This window comes from Sorex fumeus, unplaced genomic scaffold, assembly GCF_029834395.1.
Source record: "Sorex fumeus unplaced genomic scaffold, SorFum_2.1 ptg000014l, whole genome shotgun sequence".
In the NCBI taxonomy this organism is placed as follows: domain Eukaryota; kingdom Metazoa; phylum Chordata; class Mammalia; order Eulipotyphla; family Soricidae; genus Sorex; species Sorex fumeus.
Window position 1 is genome coordinate 36,803,729 of NW_026606071.1, and position 17,963 is coordinate 36,821,691.

Sequence of the window (17,963 nt, forward strand, 5' to 3'; positions counted from 1 at the left end):
GCATGAGCTATATATAAGACAGCGGGTAAGGTGTTTGCTTTGCAAGAAGCCAAAGGGATTCTACCCCCAGCACCCCATAGAATCCCCCAAGACCCGCTAAGAGTAATTCATGAATGCAAAGCCAAGGGTGAGCCCTGAGCACCCCTGGATGTGGTCAAAACAAGAATCCCATGCTCTGTGCTCTCCCGTTCACAAGTGGCGCCTAAGGAAACCGAGCAAGGGGCCTAGACACAGTGCAAAGGTTGAAGCCTGGGGCATTCTCCTCCACCAGAAAGAGAAGCCAGCCCCAGCTCCTGGGGTTAGGAGGTAACAGTGAGACACCCCCGCTTCCCCCCCCTCCACTCCAGCAAGCGTGTGCTAGAGGGCTCTCACCACTGCTGTTGAACCGGGAGAATCCCAACTTGTAGGTACCTACCAGGGGTCCCCAAATGCCCGCCCCCACCCCAGTCTGGCCCAGGGTCACCTCTTCCAAGGACATACTAATGACCCCTCTGCCCTCTCTGGCCAATGCTCAGGGTTGGGTCTAATTAATAGCAAATATTAAATAATAACCTCAGGGGTGGGTCTAATTCCCTGCCCAGACCCCTGAGGTCTGGATGACAGGTGAAGTGTGCCCATGGCCCTTTAAGAGAAGGAAGCTTGCTCCCTGTTGCCATGGAGACGGCTGGATACACAGCGGGGAGCTGCAGCCCCGCAGCATGTCCCAGAAACTCCAGTTCTCAGGTGGGAGAAGTCTACAGGGGCTTCGAGACTTTGAGAGGGGGCGAGGGGGCAGGGGGAGGGGGGCAGTCGGTGGGTGGCCTTTGAGGCTCTACTTCGTGGGGGGGTGGGGAAGCCCTGTGCTCCCCGGGCTCCTTCTCCCCCTGGGGTCCCAACTCAGCCTCTGCTCCTTCCATAGACTTCAAAACCAGCAGCCCAGAGGAGGAGCCTGACCGTGTGCAGCACCTCAAGGCCAATGCTGAAGCCATCCTCTTCCTCAGTTCCCTCCGTGAGCCTGGATGCCCGGGGAGGTGGGGGGGGGGTGCCAGTCTCGCAGCGAGACTCCTGGAGCACCGGCTTTTATTTATTTATTTATTTTCATAGCCCCATATGGGTAGCACTGTAGCACTATCCTCCCTTTGTTCATCAATTTGCTCCGGCGGGGCCCAGTAACGTCTCCATTGTGAGACTTGTTACTGTGTTTGGCATATCGAATACATCACGGGGAGTTTGCCAGGCTTTGCCTTGCTGGCGAGATACTCTCAGTATCTACTCTCAGTAGCTTGCCGGGCTCTCTGAGAGGGGCAGAGGCATCGAACCGGCTCTGCTGGGCCGTGCACAAGGCAAACGCCCTACCACACTGTGCTATCGCTCCATCCGCTCAGGATATGAAACCCATAACTCAGAATTATGAGACCCATCTGTGATGCAGAGTCTTCAAGGAAAGACTCCCATATAGGGGCTGGGGGTGGGGGTGGGGGTGGTAAGGGTATTTTTAGGGGAAGTTCTCATCTGTGGGGGGTGCACGAAGGCTGGGGCAGCTTGGGAGTGGGGATAAGAAGTGGCTCAAAAACAAAACAAAAAAGAAGGGGTAAGTGGAGGCTGGGGGCCCCCTGGAGCGCCAGGGCTCAGAATGGAGCCTGGGAAGAAAGGCGCTGCTCTGACTGTGCCCCCCCCCGCCCCCCAGAGGAGGAGGAGCTGCAGCTGCTGCTCTTCTCGGAGACTCTGGTCATGGTCTCGGACTCCGGGGAGCCGCAGGGAGAGCTGAGCATCCAAATGCAGAAAGGGAGCCACCAGGATGAGTTTGGGATCTTCACCCACTGCCTCTTCGTGCACGCGGCTAGCCAGGGCTTCGTCAACAAGACCGCGTGTGGCAACACACTCCAGGGTAGTGTGCATGCTCCTCGCTCCCCCGCGCCTCCTCCCCAGGTCCTCTGTTCCCCACTAGCCCTGTGACCTTCCCTTGGGAGTGGAATGAGGTGAAGGACTGGGGTATGGCTGGGTGAGGGTGACAGGGACATCGCAGCTAGAGAACCCGGGTATGAGCTGAGTGTGAGAGAACAGGAAACGGGCTGAGGCACGTGCCTTGCATGGGCTAACTTTTTTTTTTTTTTTTTTTTTTTTGCTCTTTGGGTCACACCCAGAGATGCTCAGGGATTACTTTGCACTCAGGCATTACTCCTAGCGGTGCTCAGGGGACCATATGGGATGCTGGGAATTGAACCCGGGTTGGCTGCTGCGTGCAAAGCAAAAGCCTTACCCGCTGTGCTATCACTCCAGCCCCGCATATGGCTAACTCTGGTCCTGTGTCATGCTTCCCCGAGCCTGGCCAGGAGCGATTCTTGAGCACAAGACCCTTTGAGCACCAAGAGCCATGACCCAACCCCACCTCAAAAATCAGGAGCCCAGGGGCTGGAGCGATAGCACAATGGGTAGGGTGTTTGCCTTGCACACGGTCCTACCCTGGTTCGATCCCCAGCATCCCATATGGTCCCCTGAGCACGGCCAGGAGGAATTCCTGAGTGCATGAGGCAGGAATAATTCCTGTGTGTCGCCAGGTGTGGCTCAAAAAGAAAAAAAAATCAGGAGCCCAGTGACCCTATCCTGTGACCCTGTTGTGCCACACCCCAGCCTCCTGCTCCCCTACTCTGGAGCCACCCACCAACCTCCCCTCCCCCCACCCCCCAGGGTATCTCACATGGAAAATGGAGGTCCTGGAAGAACAGAGTCAGGAATTCATCAAGGTACCTCTCTCCGGGAGCCTCCAGCTTGGCCCTCAATGATGGACGAGACAACAGACATCCTGGGAGGGATGGGGGGATGGTGAAAGGGAAGGAAGGGTCTTGGGGAAATGCACCCCAACCTCCTCCTCAACTACCCCGTGATTCCCATCACACTCAAGGCCCGATCGTTGCTGCTCTTTTTTTTTTTTCTTTTCATGGTTCTTGGGATCGAATCCGGGCTCTTGCGTACAATGCCTGTGTTCTTGAGCTATATCCCAGCTTCTTTATTGTTTGGGGGTGACAACCAGCAGTGCTCAGGGCTTTCTCCTGGCTCTGCATTCAGAAATCACTCGGGACCATATGGGAGGCCAAGGATAGAACCTGGGTCTGCCACATGCAAGAGCCCTCCCTGCTGTGCATTGCTCTGGCCCCAGAGGGTACTTCTTGCCGCCCTTCTCCTGAAACATAATCCCTGGCCCACCCTGGACCCCCTGGGGGATGATGTGTGCTGGCTTTTCCCAAAGGCCTGTCACCACCACGCCTTCAATTTCTGCGCTGAGTCCTTCAAACCCAGCCCCGTGACTTCATGAACTTTCGGAATACTTCACATCAGAAACAACACCCCCCACCCCTCCCGGGGCTGGAGAGAGAGCACTGCGGGTAGGGCGTTTGCCTTGCACGAGTTCGATTCCCAGCATCCCATATGGTCCCCTGAGCACCGCCAGGAGTAACTCCTGAGTGCAGAGCCGGGAGTAATCCCATGCATCACCGGGTGTGACCCAAAAAGAAAAAAAAAAAAAACCCCTAAGACCCTCCCCGCAGAAACCACGTCTGGCTCTGCAATTGCATTGCTTTGTCCTTTCCCTCCTTCCACTCCTTCTGCGTTTAGGTACAATTTCTTCCACAATTGGAGGGTGTGTATGTGCACACTTGGTCAACATGTTTGCACGTGTGTAATGGAACAAACACATGATACTTTGCTGTGGGCTGGATAGAGTCACACAGTTCGATGCTGGGCCCAAGATGCCAGGCCACAGAAACCTCTGGGATTGTGCTGCGACGAAATCTGGCTCATCACTGACCTCACACCTGCAAGGCAGGGGGTCATCCCCTGAGCTAGCTCTGGGTCCCAAGAACATTTGCTTCTTCGCTTTATATTACACCGTAATATGACTTGTATGCCCACACTTCACTACACTTGGGCGCTTTTATTTTGGGGGTGGTGGCACACCCAGCAATGTTCAGGGATTACACCTGACTCTTAACTCAGGAACCACTTTTGGCAGTGCTCGGGGGACCATGTGGGGTGCCGGGGATTGAACTCAGATCAGCCGCGGGCAAGGAAAATGCCCTCCCAGACACACCATCACTCTGGCCCAACATGGACACTTTTCTTTTTTTTATAAAAAAAAAATCTTCTAGGAATTCTAAAATTTTAATAATTAGGGTCTGAAGAAATCGCTGCAGCACCTTGCTCAAGTCTGAGATTTGTTTGTGTATCTCTGGATCATGGCCATGTGGGAGCTTAAGTGGCCGGTAGCCGGATGTGACATCATCTCAGAGTCCCATGGGGTGGAGGGAAGGAGAAGGGCCCACTCCTCCCCTGTCTCGTGAGACCTGGCGTTTGCTGCCACCAACACTCATACCTGGAGCTTGTCGCTGAGTTCCAGAAAATGGTGGCCGCTGGAGCTCCTAGAGGGCAGGGGGAGTGACAGCACCTGCCCCCGTCTGAAGCAGCCCAGTGGAAACGGACTGTTGCAAAGTCCCGGGCCATCTCTGCAACAAGTTGCTCGGGTCCAAAATTTGTTTGTTTCTACCCAAGCCTCCAGCCAGAGGAAATGGACAAGGTGATCTTTGTTTTTTGTTGTTGTTGTTGTTTCTTTTTGGGTCACAACCGGCGATGCACAGGGGATTACTCCTGGCTCTGCACTCAGGAGTTACTCCTGGTGGTGCTCAGGGGACCATATGGGATGCTGAGAATCGAACCCGGGTCGGCCACATGCAAGGCAAACGCCCTACCCGCTGTGTTATCGCTCCAGCCTCTGGACGAGGTGATCTTGAGTATGCCACCGGGTGGGTCCCCGATTCTCCCCTCCATGTCTGACCCTTAGTTACAAAACTTCCCCATGGAACGGAAGCTGAGCCTGGTGAGGAAGGATGACCAGCTGATTATAAACAGGCGTACCAAGGAGGGTGAGGTGAGGAGGGGAGGGGGGCTGGTGGGAACCGGATGCCACATCCTCTGGGGGGCCCCAGCAGAGGCACATCCTCGGGACCCCATCACGCCATCTGCCTCTCGCACCTGCCTGCCCACCCTCCCTCCCGCTTCCTGGCTCCCTGGCTCTGACCCAGACTACCCCGCCCCCCCCCCCCCACCTCGAGCAACAGGATGTGAAGAAGGAAAGGACTGCCAAGCCCAGCAGCTCACTCGAGGGCTTTATCTCCGAGGCTGCCAACTTGATGCTGCTGCGGGTGATGGCCTGGCGAAAGATGGTGCCCAGCAATGCCCGCTTCCTGGCCTTGGACACACAGGGCAAAATCTGCCATTCCACCTATGTGAGGAATCCCCCAGGGAGGGCAGGGACAGGTTGGGGGCCACTAGAAGAAACAGGGAGGTCTCACACCCGCTTTTCATTGATCTTGGTGAAAATTTCATAAGCAATATCTCATGGCGGCAAATTTCAAAGCCCCCTAGGACTCTGAATAGGCTGGGGTTATTTTTATTTGGGGGCTACACCGAACAGTGCTCAGGGCTTGCTCCTGGGTCTGTACTTAGGGATTACTACTGGCGTGGCATGGGGGTGGGAACCACATGGGGTTGCCAGAGATTGAACCTGGGTCCGCCATAGCAAGGCCAATGCCCTACTTGCTGTACCATCACTTGTACCATCACTCTGGCCCCTGAACATGCTGTTTCTCACGAGATGCTGTGGGAGCTGATTTGATCAACTTTGTAAAAGAGATGTGGTGGTGTGTTCCGTCCAAGTCAGGACAAAGAGGGCCGAGGATGTGTCTAGCATATCCCAGCACAAACACGACAAAAACTGTCACAAGCAGCAATGTGGGTTCGATCCCCAGCACCACATATAAACCCCCCTTCACCCTCCACACCTACCCCCGCCTAGGAGTGATCCCTGAGCACAGAACCAGGAGTAAACCCTGAGCACTTCAGGATGCAGTCATGTGGCCCCAGAGCTACTTCTCAGATCTTCACCGGTCTCTCTGCGTCCGCTCCATACTCTGCCCTGATTGGTTGATTTCAGAGGGCCTAGGGAGGGGTTGGAGCAGGAGTAGAACAGAGCTGGCCTTCTAGGAAGAGATTTCCCCTTATACCACCTAAACGTGAGGGTGCAACTCCAATCTGCAGCGCAGGGTCAAGGATGACTTGTCACTGGAGAACAAGGAAGGAGGTTGCAAGGAGAAAGGGTTAGTTTCAGGGGGAGACCCCGGTGGGCATCCACCTCACCTGTTGCCCTCCTTTCTGGGTGCATCCAGGAATCCCTGGGCTCCCAAATGATCCAGATCAACCAGCAGCAGGTGAAAGTGTTCATCGTGGAGCAGAATATCCACTCCCAGGAGGGCATCCCGTTATCTTGCCAGTTCTACCTGCTCTCCGATGGGTGAGCTACTGGGAGAGGGCTCCAGGGGGCAGTGTTGAGCTCGGTGCTGGAACGCAATGGGGCTAAGGCCTGGAGCCTGGGCCAGGAATAGATGTGGAGATCCTGCACACCTTGCTTTCGCCACATCACTCTACTTTTCTTCATTTCGTCCCTCTGATCCTCACAGAGCCTCTCACACCTTACCAAGGCGCCTTGAATAGCTAAGGTCGCCCATGCTGTGCCCATAGGCCCTAAGACAGGGCTAAAAGCAGCTGGGGCTGGGATGGGTGCTCATAATATCCACAACCACCAGTCACAGTCACTGTCACTGTCTTCCCATTGTTCATCGATTTGCTCGAACGGGCCCAGTAACGTCTCCATTGTGAGACTTGTTGTTACTGTGTCTGGCATATCGAATACGTCACGGGGAGCTTGCCAGGCTTTGCTGTTTCGGGCGAGATACTCTCGGTAGCTTTCTGGGCTCTCCGAGAGGGGTGGAGGAATTGAACCCAGGTCAATCGGGTCGGCTGCATGCAAGGCAAACGCCCTACCTGCTGTGCTATCGCTCCAGCCAGTATTGTATTATTATTTGGCGGGGGGGGGGGGGGGGGGAGGTAGGGGCCAGGTGGTGCTCAGGGCTTACTCCTAGCTCTGCATTCAGAGATCATTTTAAAATTATTATTTGGTTTTGCTTTTGTTTTAGGGCCACACCCCGCTATGCTCAGGGGTTAATTTCAACTTTGCCCTCAGGAGTTACTCCTGGCAGTGCTTGGGGGGGACCATATGGGATTCCGAGGATCAATGGTTCAGCTCAGCTGCATGCAAGGCAAACACCCTACCTGCTGTATTATCTCTCTAGTCCCCTCAGGGATCACTTCCAGTGGGGCTCAGGGGACTAAAGGTAGTGTTCAGGATGGAACTTGAGTCAGCTGTATGCAGGCAAGCACTTTGCCCACTGTCACTGTGCTAGCTCTCCAGCCCCGGCACTTTTTATCATTAATTTCACTTCCGGTGGTGCTCAGAGCATTATCATTATTCATTTCATTCCGGTGGTGATAAATGTAGTTTCAGAGAGTAAATAAAAGTCCGCTGCCTACAAATCACGTGCTTTCTTGCTTTTCTTTTTTTTTTTTTAATTAATGAATCACCAGGAGATACAGTTACAGACGTACAAACTTGAAATCACTGCTTTTATAGGGGCTGAAGTGATAGTACAGCAGGGAGGATGTTTGCCTTGCACCTGGTCGACCTGGGTTCAATTTCCAGCATCCCATATGATCCCCCGAGCACTGCCAGGAGTAACCCCTGAGCCGTCACCCCTGAGCATCACCAGGTGTGACCCAAGAAGCAAAAAAGAAAGAAAGAAAGAAAGAAAGAAAGAAAGAAAGAAAGAAAGAAAGCAAGCACGTAGGGGGCTGGAGCAATAGCACAGCGAGTAGGGCATTTGCCTTGCACGCGGCCAACCCGGGTTCGATTCCCAGCATCCCATATGGTCCCCTGAGCACCGCCAGGGGTAGTTCCTGAGCGCAGAGCCAGGAGGAACCCCTATGCATTGCTGGATGTGACCCAGAAAGAAAAAAAAAAGAAAGCACATGCTTTCACCCCTGTACTCTTTCAACCCCAGCCGCCACCAAACTTTAAACAACTTGGCATGTGGAAAAAATGAAGGGGCTGGAGCTGGAAGGAACATCACTGTGCACTGCCAGGCTGCCCCCAGCAAAGGGTTAACACCAAATTATGAGGAAATGAGGGAAGACAAGAAGAAGGGAGGACAAGAAGAGCTAGTTTCTCAAGTGTCCCAAGAGACCTAGGGGCTGGGGAGATAAAAGGGCAGGGCACTTGCCTTGCATTCAGCCCTCCTGGGTTTGATTCCCAGAGCCCCATATGGTTTGCTGAGCTTGTCATAAGTGATCCCTGAATGCAGAGCCAGGAGTAAGTCCAGAGCACTCCGGATGTGGTTCAAAAACCAAAAAAAAAATAATAAAAAATACAAAGGGGAAAATAAAAGTTAATCAGGAGACTGGAGGTACCCAGAGTCTTGTTGGCTTTCCTTATTCCATAATGAGGGTTGTTTCTTTTTTTTTCTTTTTTTTTTTTTGAGGGGGCAGGATCACACCTGTTGATGCTCAGGGGTTACTCCTGACTCTGCACTTGGGAATTACTTCTGGGGGTCATATGGGATGCCGGGGATTGAACCCGGGTCAGTTACATGCAAGGCAAACAAATGCCCTACCAGCTGTGTTATCCTTCTGGCCTTGGGAGAGTGTCATTTCTATTTGGAATGTCTCAGAGCGGGTGGCTTTTTTCATTTTAGTGCCCATACCTGTAGCAGGCTGGGTCCAGCCGTGTCCACTAACGTATATCGATACCCAGAGGCAATAGCAGTCCCAATCTAAAACACAGAGACACTGAGCAGGAGCGATTGCTGAAAGGCCTGAGTGCTGCCTGGCATGTGGGAGGCCCGCATCTAACTAACCTCAGTACCACGTGGTACCATGAGCACCACCAAAGCAGCCCAGAGTAGCCAGGGAGCACTGCCAGGGTTCAAGAGCCATTATCTGAGCATCTCAGATGAACTGGAGGTAGAAACTCAGACAGACAGGACGTAGCAGGCCAAGGAAGCCCAAAGGAGGTTCCGGAGGAAGCGAGATGTTTCCAGGAAGCCCCAACCTCACCCCTACCCGCTTCTCTGCTGTACCCAGGCACCTGGCCAAGAGGTTCCAGGTGGGCTCCCCGGGATGCTGTATGATCTTCAAGGTGCCCAACGTGAGGAAGGAGGGTGAGTGAAACCTCGGGCTGTGCAGAGAGGGAAGGGTGGGGCTGGGGGTAGAGGCAGGGCTGGACTTCGTACCCTGGGTGGGATTCCAGGGAGAGAGATGCCATGAAGCTTTACTCTCCAGCCTGACTCTGGGGGTGGGCGGTGTCTTTTCATTGCACTCCCCCATCAGATGATTTGGCCCAGGAAGGCTTGGTCTAGCCTGGGCATCTGGAGTCTGGTGGGCAACCTTGCTCCCTCTCCATCCAGATGAAATTGAGCCTCCCCCAGTATTTGGGAAGAAAGACCTGGTGTGGGAAGAAGACCCTGAGCTCTATTCCAAATTCACAGAACGGAAGGTGAGGAGGCTGCCGCCAGCCAGGCGTCCCCAACTGCATCCCCATACCTCCATACACTCACAGACATTGAAAAGTTGTTGGGTTTTTTTTTTAATTGAATCACTGTGAGATACAGTTACAAAGCTTTCATGTTTGAGTTTCAGTCATACAAGGATCAAACACCCATCCCTCCACATTTTCCACCACCAATGTCCCCAGAATACACACACACACACACACACACACACACACACACACACACACACACACACATCCCAACCCTCCCCCTGCCTCTGTGGCAGACAGTTTCTCCCATACTCTCTACTTTGGGGCATTATGGCTTGCAATACAGATACTGAGAGGCTATCACGTTTGGTCCTTTATCTACTTTCAGCACAGATCTTCCCATCCCCAACGATCCCTCCAACCATCATTGACTTAATGATCCCTTCTCTATTCCAGTTGCCTTCTCCCCCAGATGTTTTGTTTTATTTTGGGAGGGCCACACCTGGCAGTGCTCAAGGCTTCTTCCTGGCTCTGTGCTCACTCTTTGGTGGGGCTGGGGAGGGGGGGAAACCACTTGGGGTGGCGGGGGACCAAACTCAGGTCAGCATCGTGCAAGGCAAGGGCCCGCCCACGGTGCCATCTCCCTGAACACCGCTGCACGGTGAAGTTCTCCTGCGCTTTTTCCTGGTGCCTGGGAAATGCACACTCCGGGGAGCTGAGCGACCCGTGAGCCCCGACGTCCTCCCTGGAGTGCGGCAGGGAGGCGTCCTGGAGCTCAGGGCTCGCGTATCCATCGGTCTGCGAGGACACGAGGGGCTCGGGGTCTCTCTCCGCCCCCATTCCCAGGAGGAGCTTCGTCTCAGCCACAGAAGGTACCTGGGGCAGCACCCCGAGGCCAAAGCGCTCATCTCCGACTTCCTGCTCTTCGTGCTGCTGCGCCAGCCGGACGACGTGATCACCTTCGCAGCCGAGCACTTCGGCTCAGACTAGCCATTCGAGCCGCTGACCCTATCCTTGGACCCTTTCCACCAGCGGCTCGCGTTCTGCAAGCTGGAGCCCAAACGGAAAGAAACCGAGCGCGGAGGCGCGGGTCGCGCGTGCGCACTGGCGGCGTGGGCGGGACCAGGCCGGGTATGGGCGGGGCCTGATGGGACGTGGGCGGGGCATGGGCGGGGCATGGGCGAGGCGTAGGCGAGGTCGGGGCTGCAGCTCGGACCCGTCAGAAGCCCCGCAGCTTTTTTTTTTTTAATTTTTTTTTTTTTGGTTTGTGGATTTTTTTTAAAGGGGAATAAACGGGCTCTCCCCGTCTCTCGGCTGTGGGAACCACAACTTTACCCCGCCCCGCCCACGTGTGGTGTCTTTGGTTAAAAGTAGGGACCGAGGGGACTGAGCGATCGTCCAGCAGCAGGGAAGGGCGCTTACCTTGCACCCTAGGCAGACCGGTCTTCGACATCCCAAATGGTTCCCCGAGCACCGCAAGGAATGATCTCTGAGCTCAGAGCCAGGAGTAACCTCTGAGCATAGCCGGGTGTGGCCCGTTCCTCCCCTCACCCCCACCCCCCCAAAAAAAAAGTAGGGACCAAGGGACTGGGGCGATAATGCTGAGGGTCAGGGAGCTTGCCTGCATGTCGCTGAACTGGATTTATGGTTTCCCAGCACCATCCCAGGGGACATCCCTGGTGCATTCCAAGGTTATCGCGGAGATTCAGGTGCCCTTGGTAGCTCTTGTTCTCTGGTCTTAGCCTGTTTCAAAGGGGACAGGGGCCTATTTTCCTCATCAAAACAACGGAGGGCTTGGAGCGATAGTGCTTGCTTTGTACATGGGAGACCAGTGTTCGATCCTGGGCACCCTTTATGGTCCCCTAAGCTCTGCCAGGAGTGATTCCTGAGTGCAGAGCTAGGAATAACCCCTGAGCATCACCACGTGTGGCTCTCCCTCCAACCCCCTCCCCCAAATTCCCCTCGATGTTCAGGAAGCACTCCTGGTTCACTATTCTGAGGGTGAGGGAGGGTGTCTCTCCTAATGGTGCTCAGGGAACCATGTAGAACCAGGGATAGAGCCTTTCCTTGCCAAGTACATGCTCTCGACCATTCCAGCCATCCCTCCTGCTTAATTTCAATCCCAGTAGTTCCAGTGGCTCCCTGTCACACAGCCCAGCTCAAGCCTGTAAATGAGCTCAGCAAACAGAGCTTCCTTCCATATACCAGGATTGTTCTTGGCATCCGAACAGAGGCAGTGACAAGGCAAAGTGACTGTTCCCGTAACCCTTCCAGGAAGGATGGGGAATGAGAACATAAATACATGAGTTCCGTCCATATAGAACACCTCAGAGGTTTCTTGAGGAAAGACGGTGATGCCAAACTGGGGAATGGGAGATGGAGAAAGAGACTCAGGTTGAAGGGATGAAGACAAAGATCCCCCAGTGGATGTCTCTGGGGTCTCAGGGACCCCAATAAGGAGACGTTGGATCTGAAAGAGAAAATGGGAAAGCCCTGGGTGGATGGGAGGAGGGGAGGCTGGTGTTGCCAAAGAAGGCTAGACCAGTCACGGGCCTCAGACCTCCGTTCGATGGAGAATTGAAACCCATCCATGGAGAACTGACTCAGCTTTCTGGCCCAGAACATTCCCAGGGAGCTCCTGGGATCCGAGAGCCCTTTCACCCACATTCAGTGGGGAGAATGGGCCGGAAGTCCTTCTTTGGCTTCTCTTGGCCCTTCTGTCTCTGTCTCTCTGTCTCTGTCTCTTTTTTAATTTTTCCAGTGAGGCCATGCCTAGTGGTGCTCAGGTCTTACTCTTGGCTCTGTGCTCAGGGTTCACTCCTGATGGGGCTCTCAGGGGACCATATGGGCAGCCGGGAATCAAACCCATGTCAGTAGCTTGCATGGCAAATACCCTACTCACTGTACTATCACTCCGATACCTTGTTGTTTTGTTTTGTTTTGTGGCATACTGGTCAGGCTTACTCTTGGCTTACTCTTGCCTCTGATCTCAGGGATCACTCCCAGTGGGTTCAGGGACCATATGTGGTGCCAGGGACCACACCTGGGTCAGCTGTGTGCAAGGCAATTTCCTTGCCCGCCCTCCTGTTGCTCCTGTCCAAAGGTCAGGGCTTTTGGAAGCATGAAGTACTGAGCCAGGGTTGAGAGTTCTATGGAGACCAAGAGGCCCACAGTTTGCAGGCACCAGCCGAGAAGGGAGGAGACTCCTGTCAGTCCCCACCTGCCCCACTCCTAGCATCCCCCTGCAATGCAGGATGTGAAATATCATGTGGTGTTAGAGTGTTTTTTTTCTGGGCTGGGGAATGGGGTGTTTTTTGGGGAGGGGGGGCCACACCTGGCTTTGGGGCTATTCCTGGGTCAGTGCTCATGAGTGGCCCCTGGTGGTGCGTGAGGGACCAATCACAGAGCCAGGGATGGAATCAGGGTTGGCTGCATGCAGAGTTCCAGATCTCCTGCATTATTTCTCTTGCCTCGGTGTTAGCGGGTTTGCTGCAACGCTGACCTGGTCCAGGGAGCCCAGGGCGTCAGAGGACAATGAATAGGAATAAAAAGAACAACGTTCTTGGCACAGCTCTTCCAAGTCCATGCACCCCTGGTGTGATGCCCACTGCACCACTAGCAGGTGGTAACATCCCCATCTGACAGACGAGGAAAAGGTTAAGGCCAAGGGCACACCGCCGGTTAGGGGCAGAACCCAGTTTGAACACAGTGTGTCTGGTTCCACAGCTATGTCTGAGTCTACCCTTCTAAACCGATCAAGTTCACAGACAGCAAAGAAGCCCCTTTCTGCTTTGGGTACACCCAGAAAAAAAAATGATAATACCCTAGGCGAATGCAGATGGTCCCACCAATTATACGTCATTTGGTAACACTTGTCGGGTCCCTGAATCGGCCTTCTTTTTTTTTTTTTTTCTTTTTGGGTCACACCCGGCGATGCTCGAGGATTACTCCTGGCTCTGCACTCAGGAATTACTCCTGGCGGTGCTTGGGGGACCATATGGCATGCCGGGGATCGAACCTGGGTCGGCCACATGCAAGGCAAACACCCTCACCACTGTGCTATCGCTCTAGCCCCGAATCTGCGTTCTTGATAAGCCCCATCCTGCCTGACTTGTGGCTTCTGCCCCTGTTTAGATCACATACTCCGCTGTCCTCTTCTCTGCAGTCCTCCCATGATCTAGTGTGGAGCTTCACCACCCACCCGAGTGCTGCAGGCAGCCTGAGAATGGGACCCTGCACATCACTGTGTGTAGTTGGTTAAAGCATGGTTTCCCAAACAGCACCACAGCATGACTCAGGGGGAGCGCCCTCAAAATAAAAAAATGAAAAGAGACTAGAGAGATCCGGTGGTCCAATCGCTCACTTTCCTCCCTTCGTAACATGTTACAAAACTCTAATCTGGTGCAGGATTTTAAAGAGGACCAGATTTCCCTCCCCCCACCCCATGGTAAACTATAAAAATTTGCCCTTTTTGGAGGCTGAAGAGATGGGACAGTGGGTAGGGCATTTATCTTGCTGACAGCCACAACCACGCTGAGACCACTCTCCACACGCATGAAGGTACCGGCAGAGGAACACAGGCATGCGGGTCCTGGGGCTGAGATCTCCAAGGCTACTCGGATCGGGGTTGAGCATCCTCCACCCAGATTCTCCGTCTTCCAGTAGGCAGGGGTCACACCCACCAACTGCCCCTCTTCCCCCCACCCGGCGCTGTGTAATCCCATCAATGGCCAAGACCCAGAGACTATAAAACCCAGCTGCGCAAAATCTTAATACCTCATTCTTACTTTGGACAACCTGGCAGGCTACCGAATGTAACCTGCCCACACGGCAGAGACTGGCAAACTCCTCGTGGCATACCCAATATGCCAAATACCAGTAACAATGATGGGCCTCATTCTCCTAACCCTGAAAGAGCCTTGAATATAGGACTTTTTAAAACCTCAGAGCTAGGGCGAAGGAGATGTTACTGGTGCCTGCTCGAGGCAATCGACAAACAATAGGATGATCGTGATCGTGATCAACCCGGGTTTGATCCCTGGCACCATACACGGTCCCCTGAGCCCTGCCAGAAGGGATTCCTGAGCTCAGAGCCAGGAGTAAACCCTGGGCATTGCCAGGCATGGCCCCAAACCCAACCAATCAAACAAAAAAAGGCAAAAACATTTGCCCTTTTAAACATACTGAACTGAACAATTCAATGGCATTAAGTGCATTCACATTGTGGGTCAATCAACGCACCCATTTGTCTCCATAACCTTTTGCCCCACAGACAAAGATTGCAGCATTAAACTCTGTTCCCTGTGCTGAAGGCCTGGTCGCAGGCGATTCTCATCCCACACCCCTTTTATGAAGGGCTGCCTGGAGCGGGGTTCCTACAATAGTTGTCCTTTAAGGTCTGACTATTTCACTTTTTTCAGATTCGCCTCTATTCTAACTTGGGTGAGAAGTTCATGAGCCAAAGAAATAGCACGGGACTATTGCATTTGCCTTGCATGTGACCAGCCCTCAATCAATCCCCCATACCCCATATGGTCCCTTGAGCCCCACCAGGACTCCTCCCTGAGCAAAAGCCAAGAGTAAGCCTTGAGCAGCACTGGGTGCGACTCCAAATCACACAAACAAAATCCAGGGCCAAAGTGACATTACAGCGGGCAGCATGCTTGACTTGCACACAGCTGACCAGGGTTTGATCCTCAGCATCCCACATGATCCCCCAAGCCTACCAGGAGTGATCCCTGAGCACAGAGCTAAGAGTCAGCTATGAGCACTGCTGTGTGTGGCCCCCAAACAGACCAACAAAAACCAGGTTCACAAAAACAAAAAGAACTTTATTCTAGCTTGCCACAAAAAGTAAGGGGGAGGGGCAGTTAGGATGGAGGACTACTATGACAATGATAAAGTAAGTAAAAGTAAAGGCCCTCCCGTTGATCATCGATTTGCTCGAGCGGGCCCAGTAACGTCTCCATTGGAGACTTTGTTGTTACTGTGTTTGGCATATCGAATACGTCACAGGGAGCTTGCCAGGCTCTGACAATGATAGTTGGAAATAATTACTCTGGACAATAACTGCATGCTGAAAGGAGGGAAGGGGGATGTAATGATGCCCTTTACCTTTCATTACCTGTATTGCAAACCATAATGCCCAAAAGGAGAGAGAGAAAGAGAGAGAGAGAGAGAGAGAGAGAGAGAGAGAGAGAGAGAGAGAGAGAAGAGGAGAGAAGAAAAATGCAAAAGTGCTTGCCATAGAGACAGATTTGGTAACAAAATATGAGATTAATACCCAAGAATAGCTGAGATCAGCACCAGGAGGATTACTCCATAGCTTAGTGGCCAGTCGGGCATTCTAGAGGAAAGGGCAGCTCAGATAGAGAAGGGAACACCAAATAAAGGGTGTTTGGAGGATCCTCCCAGGAGGGGAGATGCATGTCGAAAGTGGACTATGGACTGAACATGTTTGCTGCTCAATGCCTCTTTTGCAGACCACAACACCCAAAAGGAGAGAGAGAACACAGGGGATTGCCCTGCACAGAGGCAGGGGGGGATGGGGGGATGGGGGTGGGGGGGATATTATCCATGGTGGTGGAAAATGGGCACTGGTGGAGGGATGGGTATCTGATCATTGTATAATCAAACCCAAGCACAAAAAATTGTAAATCTACAACTGTACCTCATGGTGTTTCACTAATAAAAAAAAAAATTAAAAAAAAGACAGATTTGGGGGAAGTGGCAGGAGGGAATGAAGAATATTGGTGGTGGGAACTGTCCACTGGTGAAGGGACAGGTGCTGGAACATTGTGTGACTGCAACCCAATCATGGACAACTTAGTAACTGTGTATATCACCGTGATTCAATTAAAAAGAGAAGATCTAGGGGCTGGAGCAATAGCACAGCGGGTAGGGCGTTTGCCTTGCACGCGGTCGACCTGGGTTCAATCCCCGACATCCCATATGGTCCCTCAAGCACCGTCAGGAGTAATTCCTGAGTGCAGAGCCAAGAGTAACCCCTGTGCATTGCTGGGTGTGACCCAAAAAGAAGAAAAAAAAAAAGAGAGAAGATATAAAAGTAATTCACTTGGTCACTTGACTTCCCTCGTTGTGGCAGCCTAGTTCGGCCTTGAGATTTTATCGGCCTCTCTTTTCTCATCCTTCTCAGTGCTGCCATGTCGGTGAAGCCTTCAGGGTCAGGTGAATGAGACCCATTGTAGTTACTGGTTTTGGCATATCGAATACACAGCGGATAGCTTGCCAGGCTCTTCTGTGTGGGCGGAATACTCTCGGTAGCTTGCCAGTCTTTCCGAGAGGGATAGAGGCTTTTGGGGTGACCTCTAATCACCCTAAAAGTAATTGAAAAACAAAAGAGAGAACATTCTTTTTAAAGATGGAATCCTAGTCACTATATGTCTGTACCTCAGTACACTCATGCTCTGTGATGGATATAGAACATTTTCTACCTTTTAGCTACTAGGGAAAACGTGACATTGGATATGGGCGTACGAAGTCTGTCTGATCCCTGCTATCTTTTATTGTTTGTTGGTTTGGGGGCCACACTCAGGGGTGCTCAGGACTTACTCCTGGCTCTGTGCTCAGCAATCACTCTAGGCGGTGCTCAGGAGACCATATGGGATGCTGGGGGTGAACTCAGGACTGCCGCTTGAGGGCTGGTACCCTCCCCACTGTACTATGGCTCTGGTCCATGATCCTTCTTCAATACAGTTGGAATGTTGACAACATTGCTATAACTCACAGAGGCTTTTCAAACTTTCCCTTGTGTGTGTGGGGGGGGGGGGCGGGGGGGGGCGGGGAGGACACATGAGGCTCTGTACTATTTAGCATGTTCTTGGTTTCTGCATCCATCCATCTATCATGGTTCAGAAGAGGCTTTGAACAGCCCCCACCCGTCCAGAATCCTTTCACGATCACACCCATCTCCCTCTTCACCCCAGACTCCTCTGCCTCCCGTTCCTGGCAGACACAAATCTGACTTCCCTATCCACAGTGTTGTCGCTTGCAAAACTATTCGGTGAACGTTCAAGTCTGTGTGGAACTGAGGTGCCTTTTCCGGGCAGCATATGAGAGAGACATCGGTGGTACCTCCTGTCTCGAGCTTGTTCCTTTCTTGGCGGTTTGGGAGGACAACTCCCAGTTAAGGGTTGTTAAGGGAGGTGCCTCCTGAAGGCATAGCATGGGATCAGCCAGGTGCGTGCTATCTCCTTATCTATAAGGAAACTCTGGCTTGTGTTGTTGTCTGGGGGCCGCACCCAGCAGCGCTCAGGGCTTCCTCCTGGCTCTGTGCTTAGGGATCTCTCCTGGAGGGAGAAAGGGGAACATAGGTTGTTATGGATTGAACCCAGATCAGCTGTGTGCCAGGCAAGTGCCTTACCCGCTGTACTATTGTTCCAGTCTCTGCCCTCCTACATTGGACTTTTTTTTTTTTTTTTGCTTTGTTTTTGGTTCTGGGGAATCACACTTGCTGGTGCTCAAGGAACCATGGAGTGCAAAAAATAAAATCAATCCATAAACTCCCTATGCAAAGCATGCACTTCTGCCCTTTGAGCTCTCT

The 17,963-nt window shown here is 52.9% G+C and overlaps 1 protein-coding gene across 1 annotated transcript; it reads left to right on the top strand.

Moving 5' to 3' along the window:
- Window positions 1-662: 662 nt before the first annotated feature.
- Window positions 663-10,435, top strand: CATIP (ciliogenesis associated TTC17 interacting protein). Its single transcript, XM_056111628.1, has 10 exons — window positions 663-723; window positions 899-988; window positions 1,667-1,867; window positions 2,668-2,723; window positions 4,814-4,900; window positions 5,091-5,258; window positions 6,198-6,322; window positions 9,004-9,080; window positions 9,327-9,415; window positions 10,247-10,435. The coding sequence occupies exons 1-10, from the start codon at window positions 699-701 to the stop codon at window positions 10,388-10,390; spliced, it is 1,062 nt and encodes a 353-aa protein (XP_055967603.1). The 5' UTR covers window positions 663-698; the 3' UTR covers window positions 10,391-10,435.
- Window positions 10,436-17,963: the final 7,528 nt, after the last annotated feature.

Excerpts from the sequence above, each read along its gene's own strand:
- CATIP (XM_056111628.1), top strand. The coding sequence starts at position 699 with ATGTCCCAGAAACTCCAGTTCTCAG. Across the intron at positions 2,724-4,813 it reads AGAGTCAGGAATTCATCAAG|TTACAAAACTTCCCCATGGA; the intron begins GTACCTCTCTCC and ends TCTGACCCTTAG. Across the intron at positions 9,081-9,326 it reads GCCCAACGTGAGGAAGGAGG|ATGAAATTGAGCCTCCCCCA; the intron begins GTGAGTGAAACC and ends CTCTCCATCCAG.